Below are 11863 nucleotides of genomic sequence, written 5' to 3'. Positions count from 1 at the left end.
TAAATTATGTCTCGCAGAGGAAATATGAAACACAGATCCTGATTATAATGAGCAACTGAAACAAGCCTGACTCATTTTCTCTCTCTTCCCGTTTCAGAATGATCGAGATGAATCAGATACGGTAACTGCTTTATGTCAGATGAACGGAACACACACACACACACACACACACACACACTGAGGCATCACGTTCAAAGCTCGGGTTCTGACTCCAGAAGTTGACATTAGTGTCAGTCTTCCTTAATGGTAAACCAAGGAATTTTCCATTGAGTTGGGTTGACGTCCAGTTTTTTTTTTCTTGTCTGTGTAGCTGAGGAGAGGCGGTCGAGCTGTAGAGAGCAAAAAAGTAACCAGCATGAGAAACAAGCTTCCTCTGTCTCTGCTTTCTAAGAACTCATGACAACTCACTGACAACAAGCTGCCATAAGAGCCTCATTTTATTCAGTAATTTTACAAAATGCATCTTTCTGTAAATTAGCGCTGGACGATAGGAGGTCAATTTGTGATAGTTTCATGATAATGATGTTTTCTGTGATAAACAAACAAATATTAAAGTTTACTCAGTGTCTTGCTGCTTTCAGTGAGCTGCTAAAACACAAACAATGGCCTCTAGAATTAAAAAGAAAGAAAGGAAACAAGTTCCAACATTCTTTTATTTAATAAATCAGACTGAAACCAAAGCCCCCCTCCCCAAAAAAGAGAGTTAGTTGCATGTTACAGTTCAGTTTCCTACTGATACTCCAAAACTCTCTGATGTCACACTCCTTTGCAATGTGTTCATTGTGTAAGTTGACGTTGCAGTCGTTCCTTCTTGTGACCGCAGGTGTCATTTACAGAGAGGACACTTGGGACATGTCCCCAACACTTTATTGATGTGGTCTGTTTTGTCACCGTCCATTTTTAAAACCACTATTTGTTGAAAATGTTCTGAAGAATATCTTGCACCAAGAAATGTAACCTAACAAAATCAGAAGACTCTGCACGATGAGAAACACACCGTGTCATGTGAACGTAAAAGTAACAAGAAAAAAAGTAATGTAAGCCCAGACAATGAAATAACATAAAATTCTAAACATAAAATGGTCCTCAGTGTCTGTCAGGTTTGTGTTTCCCTCATGCTACTAGCTGCTCGCTAATTCCTGCTATCAGCTGTTTCCTGTTTATCCACCGCCAGTGGCTCGCACGTGCGGCGTCATCAACAGCTCCTCCCACAAGTCATCAACAGCCCCTCCCGTTGTGGAAGGCCGCCTCAGTCTTTTTAAACCAAAAGGGTTCCACCAATATGTCTACCCTACGAGGCGGAAAATTGGGCACCTCGGATCAACTCGCCAATCCGGCTCTGTGTGTCTAAATGCTCGCAGCTTGCCGGCAAAACGACCCAACATTTGCCGAAAATCTGGCAGTGTAAAAGGGGCTAATGTAGAGCCATGCTAACAACTCTGCAATGTCGTACTTAACAGCATTGCTTTGAGCTAAATGCTAATATCAGCATTGACAGTGCTAACATGCTGCTGTTTAGCAGGTGTTAACAGTTAACAGTAACAGTTGTTAATTAGCACTAAACTCAAAGTACAGTGCTTCAGAAAATATCAAGACATCACCACAAATATCTGGAACCAATAGCACGGCCATTCATTTAGTAGTTGTTGGGAAATTTCGACCACAAACTGTTATCATCCACAGAGCTGTGGCTAAAACCATTGACCTGACAGAGGCTGAAGAGCTCTGTAGAGCTGCAGAGTTGGTGATAATTCTGCAATAATTTTCTTGTTAGTAAAAAAAACATTGTTTACTGTAAAATTTTACGATTTCAGTGCCATAAAAATGTGTTTTACCAAAGTACATACATCTCTAACGTCACATGTGCACCATCAAAGGATAGTGAAGATAGTGAATGTTGGATTGTTGAACAAAGTTCAGTGGACATTGTAAAGACCATGGAGACAGAAAGGGAGGCAGAGGATGTTAGACAGGATGAGAAATGGGTGAGAAGAATGTATGTGAGGAGCCTGAGAGAGAAAAGAGAAGGTGTTAATCCCTCCTGCGCCAGTGCAGGACGCAGCAGCTGGTTAGTGTCACAGCACGCTGCTGCTGCTGGACGTGTTCAGGCCTCAGTGTGTCCTCACAGCTGTAAGATGATCTGTATCTGAAGAGTTCGTTTCTCAGAGGTGTTTTATCATCAACAAACATTAATTTCACTCTGTCCTTAACTGATATATAAGTATAGTTTTCACCTGCAAATGAAACTCAGCTCAATAGACTCTTTTACTGTTAGTAAACAGTTTGACGTTTTGGTGGGCGGGGCTTAGCTGGAGGCAAAACAATTCTCCACAGACATTAGCTAGCGCTAGCTAACAAGTTCTGTTTTGTTTTAGACGATGGAGGAAGATGATGTGAGTGGTGCGTTCAGAAACACTCATTGTGAGTGTGGGAGCGCACTCTGACACAAACTGGAGCGCTGATAAATTGGGAGCGCTGTCTGAATGTAGTGTTGGGTTATCCAGAGCAGCGCACTCTCAGAGTGGCAGAGCGCACTCTGGACACTCTGTCTGTGGAGACGGAGCAGCAGAGCGTAAGAGAGAGCATGTTGGCTGATTCTGATTCTTCATTTTAAAGCTGCTTTTGGCTGATACTGATGATGTACCAATATTAACGGCTTCCCTCGTCCATTCATTGTTTTTTTTCCCTGCATAGCATACGTTAAAACTTTAAATTAAAAGATAAACATAACGAGGCTGTAACATGAGCAGCTGGTGCCGCTGTACTGACACTGCAGGAAATGAAACACTGATATAAAGTTAGTCCAGTACAGAAGAGTACAAGTCCTCATTCCTCATTCATGTTTTTACTCAAATAAAAGCATAGAAACGACAAAATATGTCTGAAGTATCAACAGTAAAATGATGCATTCATTGTTGGTGCATAAACATGAAAGCAGCTTCTAAAGTCTGGATTGAAGTAAATATCTGTCAAATAAATGTAGTGGAGTAAAAGTACTGTAATTTATTTATTTATATATTTATTTATTTATTTGGATCGTCCACACACAGATAGTTTATAGAGTATTTGTAACATTTCAACAGCTTATTAGTAGTGTTGCACGGTATACTGGTGCCAACGGTAGACCGCGGCACTAAAACACCACGGTACATATGATACCATCATGTTGGAGTACCGTAGTACAACGGTACCTCAGGTACCACTACTGTGGGATAGATCCAATCTCAAGAGGGTGAGTGTCCATGCGCCGTCCAATAACAGCGTGCGCTGGCCACCTGGCACTCAATATGCTGCTGCAGTGGTTTGTTTTCCAGTGACATGTCAGGTATTAGCTGAGCTATTGAGTATCTTTGAGCAGTGAAAGTTATTGTTTATTTATTTTTACTTGTAGGTTAGATTTGTTTATATATGCTACAGTGATTTGTTTTCCACAGAGCTCTATGGTGTGAGCATTTTACTCACATTTGAGACTAAAAATAATTTTGTGCGAGCAAAATAAATCATTCAGGAGCAGCTGTGCGAGTACAGATTTCAACCAGCAGCCGAAAAGAAAGGCAAATCCTGCCGGTTGTGGGTTGAACGGGTCACAGACGGGAATATGGCGGAGCACTATGGCCACCGCAAGATAACGGCTTACCGGCGACGGAGAAGCCCGGCTCCAGGTCCAATAATTTCCTCTTCTTGTTGTCATGACTGCCCAGAAGTACCTGAACAGCTGAGCCGTGGCGGCACACAGGTATGTGACGTGTCAGAGGAGAAATGAGCCGTTTGTATTTTATTTTGATCCCCCCTATGTTAATCACTGATTGATGCTGTTTTTGAAGTATGAATAAGTCAATAAGTAATTTATTCCATTCAAATATCATTGATGTATTATAGAAAAGTGATTTATCTTTTTATAAATGACAAAAGGCACATCTGCCTCATTTTCGCTGTGGTATCGTGATACTACTCAGAACCATGATACTTTCACTGGTATCATACAGTGGGTCCCAATTTTGGAACCGTGACAACACTACTTATTAGATTCAACAATGAAACTGTTTCTTTGTCAGTTTATCTGTAAATATGTGACCAGTTATAAACACTCACAGATTATCAGAATAATTTAGCTGAACTTGAACTGTTTACTCAGCATTTGCAGTGAAGGAAGGGCTGTGACAGTGTGAGATTGTCTAGGTGCAATAACTCTCTCATAAAATGTCAGGGTTTCACGGTATTACATTATTATTATTATTATTATTATTACTAGCAGGTACCTAACCCTTAAAAGAATTAAAAGAGATTATTTTAAACAAATGCTTCATTATTGTTGAAACTTGAAACAGTTTCATAATGGAAGTATGTGTAAAAAGTGTGACAGGCAGTGGAGGAGGAGAGGAGGTGTGCATGTGCAGGTGAGATTCTGTGTGTGGTTACATCATTTTTCACTACGGTAAATAAGCAAATGCACACGATGTCATCACTGTTGACTTTCACAAAACAGCATATGGTATCATGGTATACTGCTGCAGCTCTAATTATAGACTGAGTGAATAGATCAACTTAATTATTCTAAGAACATGCACTTAATTATCACATCAAGTGTCATCTGACCCTGTTTATTATATCAATAAACCTGACTTGATGTGAGGGCTGGTCGATACAGAGAACATCAAGTATCTCAGTACTTCTCACCAAATACTTTGAAATCAATAATGTAATGATAACTTTTGGTGCTTCCTCAAAATATTTACACAGTGAAGTTTTTGCTAAGTAATCATCAGTGATGTGGACACAATGACTCAGCGATTAAATACAAAAGAGCAGAGAGAACAGTCTGGTATTTCATAAAGCTGCACTGTAACGCAGCCTCTAATGCACACGCATGTGTCATATTGTTGTATTGAATGACTCTGTGCTCAGTTATCTTAACTCTAAAAGCTGAACCAGGGACAGAGCTGCAGATTAGCCATGGATATAAACCTGTGTGCATTTCATCTGCTTTGTATTTTACATATGAAGCAATGTCTTATGTGCCCTTATGTCCTTGTCAGATAAACAAGTAAATAAATAAATAAACCCAGGAATAAACACTTACGATATTATGAGACCCCAAAAATCTAATATATCCAGTCTCATTTCACAATACAGAGATAATACCCAGCCCTATGGTCACATTTTACATTAAAGACAATCTTGACTTTAGTAAATATCTTATCACATAATTGTAGTTGAGTAAAAAGTCCAGTATTTCCACTGAAATATAAAGAAGCTGACAGTGCCTTTAAACTTGGCATTGATTCTCACATTAGGAGTTATTTTTTTGTATTACAGGTTTTATGACACGCTGTGTTTGAATATGGAAATGTTGTTATCTAACTAAATATGCAAAGATCGGCCCACATTCTCAGAGCGATAATCTGAACGTTGGATAAAGACAGGTTCAAACTTCTTCTTTTACTTTGTTGACATATTAGATTCAAAGGTTTTTATAGAAGGAATTTCAGATATCTCTTTTTATCTCTCCATAACCCAGAAAATACTGTCAGCAGCCATGAAAAGCAAAATCAAATTTCACCCTGATTTAAAGCAGTGGCTCCCAACTGGTCCAGGTTTCTCCTTGATCATTAGTTAGAGGTCCAACAATTGAATACATTCAGCGTCATACTTGTGTTTGGACATGTCATCAAGTTCGTTTGCTGCCTCTCTGATGTAGCTGTCCGTTAGTCACTCACTCTATGGCAGGAAACAGCACTTCAAAGTAAAAGCTCTGTGCTGGAAATTCACTGTACTTAAAAAAACAGAAGTATTTTTACAAACTTGACACATTTGTCCATTCAGAATGGACTTGCGACCCACTTTTGGACCTCGACCCACCAGTTGGGAACCACTGTTTTTAGGAATAAAATGTTCCATATGTGAGACTATGATATATGAGTAAACCCCTCTGGAAGAAGCTTCAGAATATAGACAGGAATAAAACTGTAAAGTTTGCTGAAGGCGTGATTTGGCTCCGAGTCTCAGTGAAAAACTCATTTGTTTTAGATCAAAAATCAGACACTAGGGTAAAATATTTTAACATATCACCATGAAACTTCCTCAGATGATGACTTACATCAAGACACTACAAATTTTCTGAAATTGTATGTTTAAATATACAAATGAGGGATTATTTAATTCAAAATGCACTGATTCACAAACATTTCCAGAACAGAAATCTGAACTAAAATAAACTTAAATGTGTATTTTGGACTTCTTCTTTTCACTAGTCTGAATGAAGACGTGACTGACCAGTGCACGAAAAATATTCATTCACCATATTTCATTTTTACAGTCAGATATTGTCAGGTTCTGGTTAATTAAAAGAAAGATACACTTAAAACTATTAATCCCAAATGTAAACTAAGTGTTACGTGACCCTCGTCTCCATCATCATGACTGTATGAAAATGTCGCTGTTGATCAAACTCAGCATGATTCTGATTGTCCACTGACATTTTATTGAAAAAAGAACAATATAATATCATGTACAATAATAATAATAATAATATTAATACAAAAATCTGTACATTCCGCGGTTTGCAGTACATTTGGAAGACTGATACAAAACAACTGCAACAGGGAGGGAGGTATGTACACATGTAGGATGTATGGAGCCCAGTGGCCTTCAGTCACTGTGTTTCTGTCTTTAAAAAAAGAAATAAAATACAGGATATAAATTTGTGTTGATGCAAACTCTTGTGCAGTACACCTTCATATGCCGGGGTTACAGTACATGTGGCTTTGAACTTTTCAATTCTTACATTCTCAAGTAAAAGAAAAGCGTTCGGACAGAGAATGGAAACTCAAGTAGTGTTGATAAAGAAGAGGCTGCGTTCAGCAACAAAAAGGGAACGTGGCATTTAAAATGTTCTACTTGGAGATCTGGTATTTTTGCAAGACATGTTTTTCTACAATCTCCAATCGTAACACTGTGTCAGACAGCAGGAAGGAGTTTGCAAAGTTCGTCACATTCCACTTTGTGTTTTAAAACCCTTTAAAGCAAGTTTGGGTTTAAAGATTTGGGTTCAAGTCGACGCCTAAAACATCAGAGTTCTTGTTTCACTTCAGCGAACACTACAGAAGTTGTGATTCCTGTTTACTGTCCTCTGCAGTAAAGCCTATGCCACCTTGGTAGATTTATACATCTTCACTTTCCCCCTTTTTCAGATTAAGGCTTGATGAAGTGGCTCAAGATGATTGACATTAAAAACAAACTGTACACACATTCTTGAAAAACAAAACCTTAGTTAAACTTTCTAAAATTCTTTGTACCAAATCTAAGCAGGTGTTGTTTTTAAGAAACACATAACTATGATAATAATACTCTTTGGTATTCTTTTATCAATCGTAAAAAAAAAAAAAAAGAAGCAACATCATAGCAGCACTTTTAAGAACATTCAGATTCTCGTTTTACCCCGGTCTGTTTAAATTAATGATTTCTCTCTGTCAGTTTGATGCCGTTAATACTCCCCCGCTCCATCTCTTGACATGAGCAGGCATGTTTCTATCAGTCTGACCAGCAATGAACCGTCTCTCAGATCAACAACTGCAAAGGGTTAAAGCAGAAGATCAGAAAATCAGTGCTGTCGAGTCCCTAAAGTTTTTGTTGCATACATAAAGTTTTTATTTTGACTCTTGTGATGTCTGCGATGAGACCAGCTCGTGAACAAATACTCTACTTGTACCTTCGTTGTTCCAGACATCTACCCTTTGTGTACTCTTTGGTTCTACAAGAAAGTTTGACTTTCACTATTTTCTAGCAGCACTTGAGAACATGTTCTAACTATAAAAAACACCTTCCTGAAAGCGTCTTGTTCATGCCGGACAGAGAAACTGAGACATGCCTGCAGGTTTCAAGTCATCTCAACAACCTTCCTCTCTGTCAGCTTGCAGTCACCAGACACTGAGCGCACATTCATGGGGACTTAGTGGAGAATTCTTCCTGCAATATGCACGTGGTTCATAGTGCTGTGTTTTGTCATACTGTATGTACTCAAGAGTTCTTACATACAAAGTCCTTTGCCGCTTCCCACAGCAGTACCTTTCGGCTTGTCCTCTACCCAAGGCCCAGCTCGGCTCGTTGTGCCTTTTGGAGCAGAGAGGTGATTTTAATAAATCCCTCACATGAGGTCTGACGTCTCAACAGTCATATTTCTGATTCTCGTCTCAGAGGCCGGGGCTCCAGCGGCACCGTCGCTTGGCTGTGCTCAGTCTCTGAGATGTTGTCTGTCTGGGTGCCGTCGGGCCCAACGCTGCCCCCGTTCCCCTCGTCCGTGTCCTCTTTGTTCTCCAGTGCCATCTCGTTTTCGTAGCAGAAGGAGTTGGAGTTTGAGAGAATGTATTTTTTCTCTGCGAGGTCTCTGGCGCTGCACAGCGGGGTGCTCGGCACCTCGTATGTCTTATGGAAGCGGGAGTAGTCCACCTTGTAGTAGTTCTTCTCCTCGAAGAGCACGGGCTCGAACCGATGGCCCCAGAGGATCTCACCGGCGACGTAGGAGCTGCGGCACTGCGTGGTCATGGCGGTCGCCTCGACCATGCCCTCCAGGATGACCACGATTTCAAACTCTGAGTTCTCCAGGTCCTGTTTGCTCATGTCGTAGAAGGGGCTGTCCTCGTCGATCTCGTGGACGATGGTGATTGGAGAGACCAGGAAGATGCGGTCGACTCCACTGTCAAAGCCCACATCTATGTCCATCTGGTCGAGGGGGATGTACTCCCCCTCTGCTGTCATCCGGGACTTTAGTAGTTGTGCCCGGACGTGTGCCTCGACCAGGTGGCTCTTCCTCAAGTTGCCCACACGCCACATCAGGCAGAGCTTGTTGTCCCTCATGGCCACTGTGGCGTTATGGCTGAAAACCAAAGTCTCATTCCTCTTCTTGGGTTTCGCCATTTTCGCCATGACAGCGCCGATGATGAAAGCATCGATAATGCAGCCAACGATGCTTTGGAAAACCACCATGAAGACGGCGACAGGGCACTCGTCTGTCACGTATCTGTAGCCGTAGCCAATAGTGGTTTGAGTCTCAATGGAGAACAGGAAGGCAGCGGTGAAGCTGCTGACGTTGGAGACGCACTTCTGGGCGCCATTCTCTAAGTCCCCGTGGAAGATGGCCACCAGCCAGAAGACGCAGCCAAAGAACAGCCACGACAGCAGGAAGGCGAGGCAGAAGATGATGAACATCCACCTCCAGCGGATGTCCACGCACGTTGTGAAGATGTCAGCCAAGTACCGCTGACCTTTCTCGCTCACGTTGATGAACTGCACGTTGCAGTGACCGTCTTTCTTTACAAATCTGCTCTGTGGCTGGTGCCTCGTGTGCACCTTGCTCTTGCCGTTCCCGTAGCCGTTGGGTACTGCCATAGTGGCAAGCTTCATGCCGTCCTCCTCTGATGACACAATGCTGTAGCGACTGGCTCGCACGCTTCCCATCACCTCAGTCTGGGAGGGCTGTGCTGCTTCTGCTTTGGAAAACAGTCTGAGTTTCTGGAAAAAGCGTTGGAGAAACAGTTTTGAAACACTTTCGGGGGACCAACTTGGAGAGGAAATGGTGACAGTATGAGGCGGGCTGAAGGGACGCCTCTTCAGCCTCACTGGCCCCTAGATGGAGTGCAACAAGAGGAGGATGAAGCGGTCACTCCCCTTTCATCAGCTGACTGGACCTCATCAAGATCATCTGCTGCAAGAAAACAGAAACAGAAGACGTCGGTTAGTCAAACCAGTCCCAGATAGAGCAGATAAACTTCCATGAAATCACGTTCAAGGCAAAAATATTTTAACGATTCAACATTTGAGCAATTACTTGTTGAAGACGACATGTCAGAACTGATAAATTCATTAAGTCAGACGTGCGTGCAGCCTGAGAAAAACCATCAGAAACTTTCTACCCTGGATCAGCAAAGCTCGCCTCCCTGTGCCAACAATATTTCATCCAGTTATGACAAACAACAACAGTGATATTTAACCCTCATCTAACATTTCAGCTTTCACTGAGAGAGGCCACCCTGTAATTGCACTCAGGTCCCGCTGTTGGTCACTTACAAAGTCGACTTGTTTTTCTTGGCTGCCCTGCGCTGACTCGATCAGTTCTTGCTGGATTGTGGGTTACAGTGTTTCTGCAGGATCCCATGGACTGATGGTTTTGTGCAGCTGACGGATCAAATTAAAAACTTCAACTGAGAAATTTTAAATATACATACCGTTGTCATTGCTTGAATAATATACTGCAAGAAACTATAAAAGCTCCGCAAGTTATGTAAGTTGAACCACAGCAGCTTCCAGTCTGGATTTCAGGCTGGATTCTTTATCACATCATTTACAAACATCTAAATTATTGCTAAATGGTGCTTTTTAAATGCACAATTTCCCATGTAATGCCTGTTTTAAATGTCGCCATCAGCATCCAACTTCTAACTTTAACTTTCCAAATTGTCCTGATATGATTGCGAAGCAGTTTTGTCAGTCATCTGCGACAGAAAAGAGCTTAAGTTTGCAGAACAGGAGCAGCAGTTTGTAAGTGACATGCCCGCCTGCAGGTTTAGTGAACTTGGTCTGTTATTTAAAGAAGTTTCAGGTGACGTGTTTGCTGTACAGGAGAGATGAACAGCTTGTTGACTCTCGGAGAGCCCTCGGGGGATTTCTCCTCTCTGCTGCAATAATGGCCGTCCTGTGAGGATTCTCCCAGCACCATTAAAGCACCACTCATTAGTTTTCGCTGTCCTGGCAACGTCTCAGTCGACCTGCTGCAGCCTCACGGTGTTATCTCTTTGAAGTTTGAAAGATTTCTCTGAGAGTTAAGGACGAGGAGAAGCTTGCGGTAAGAGAGTTCTCCAGGCCTGGAGGGTCAGTGACACATCCTGCATTTACATACATAGCTGCTGGTCACTGAGTCATGCTGAATGTTGACAAACTGGCTGATGCAATTTGTCTTCGAGGCGTTTACTCACAACAGAAAACCGCAAGTTAAGTTCCCAAACAGCTGTACAAACATGCATCAGTGTCCATGTGCAAATGAGCCTAATGACTGAGGATGCTGTGTTGCTAAGCAATGTGTGTTTAAGATTTAATTTTAAGGCAGCAGGTTTTCTAAAGATTAAAGACACACAGCCAAAGTTTCAAAATGAGCAGAGGCTGAAGGAGAAGAGGAGAGAATCACCTGAATAACACGATAATAGTTGTTTATATTATACTTCTGTAGTCTTGCGTTTTAAAGGGTATTATTAGACAGTGTGTGTCTGTGAGGAGGGAGGCAGAGCTGCTCTCAGAATGCACCAAATGCCAGCGACAAATGTTAACAGGTGCGGGGGGAAAAAAGGAACTGACTTCTGATGCAATCATCCACACACACCCCTCAGACTGAGGAGCACGCTTCATTTCCAACCCCTGCCGTCAGAAATGATCCCAAAACGCTTCAATAAGAGGCGAGAAGAAATGTGAGCGGATAAAGTGAAACTTTTGGCGGGTCATCTGACCGCTGTGGCGGCGCAAGTCGTGCGTAAAAGCCAGGAAGTCGGCGCGTCATAAAGAACAAACCATCACAACTTGGCGGTTGTTTGCCAAAAGTTAACAGTTGAAACATGCGCACAGCACTTGGTAACAGCATCACATGCGATATGAAAGCACAAGAGGAGCAGTTGTGTGAAAGACTCGTGTTTCCTCTACCTGTTGCTCATTTGTGGGCCGGTTGGTTTCAGCTCGCTGAAATATAATCCAGTCGTTTGGGGGGGGGGGGTCCGCTATCCGCAGCGTCTGTCCCGCGCGCTTTGTTGTGTCTTTTGGACCGAACAAGATCAAGTGTGAAACTTGCCTCACATCTCTGGAGGACCGGTCTGGATAATGTGCT

General features: G+C 42.1%; 1 protein-coding gene across 2 annotated transcripts; it reads right to left on the bottom strand.

Moving 5' to 3' along the window:
* Positions 1–6367: 6367 nt before the first annotated feature.
* On the bottom strand, positions 6368–11863 carry kcnj2a (potassium inwardly rectifying channel subfamily J member 2a). Of its 2 annotated transcripts, XM_050059451.1 has the most exons (3): positions 11683–11863; positions 10063–10170; positions 6368–9700 (listed from the first exon to the last, which is right to left on the bottom strand). In XM_050059451.1, the coding sequence occupies exon 3, from the start codon at positions 9451–9453 to the stop codon at positions 8170–8172; it is 1284 nt and encodes a 427-aa protein (XP_049915408.1). In that variant the 5' UTR covers positions 9454–9700; positions 10063–10170; positions 11683–11863; the 3' UTR covers positions 6368–8169. The 2 variants fall into 2 exon arrangements, with proteins under 2 accessions (XP_049915408.1, XP_049915407.1); XM_050059450.1 differs by lacking the exon at positions 10063–10170.

The sequence above is a fragment of the Epinephelus moara genome, chromosome 13, assembly GCF_006386435.1.
Source record: "Epinephelus moara isolate mb chromosome 13, YSFRI_EMoa_1.0, whole genome shotgun sequence".
In the NCBI taxonomy this organism is placed as follows: Eukaryota; Metazoa; Chordata; class Actinopteri; order Perciformes; family Serranidae; genus Epinephelus; species Epinephelus moara.
This window is presented reverse-complemented; position numbering and strand designations above follow the sequence as displayed.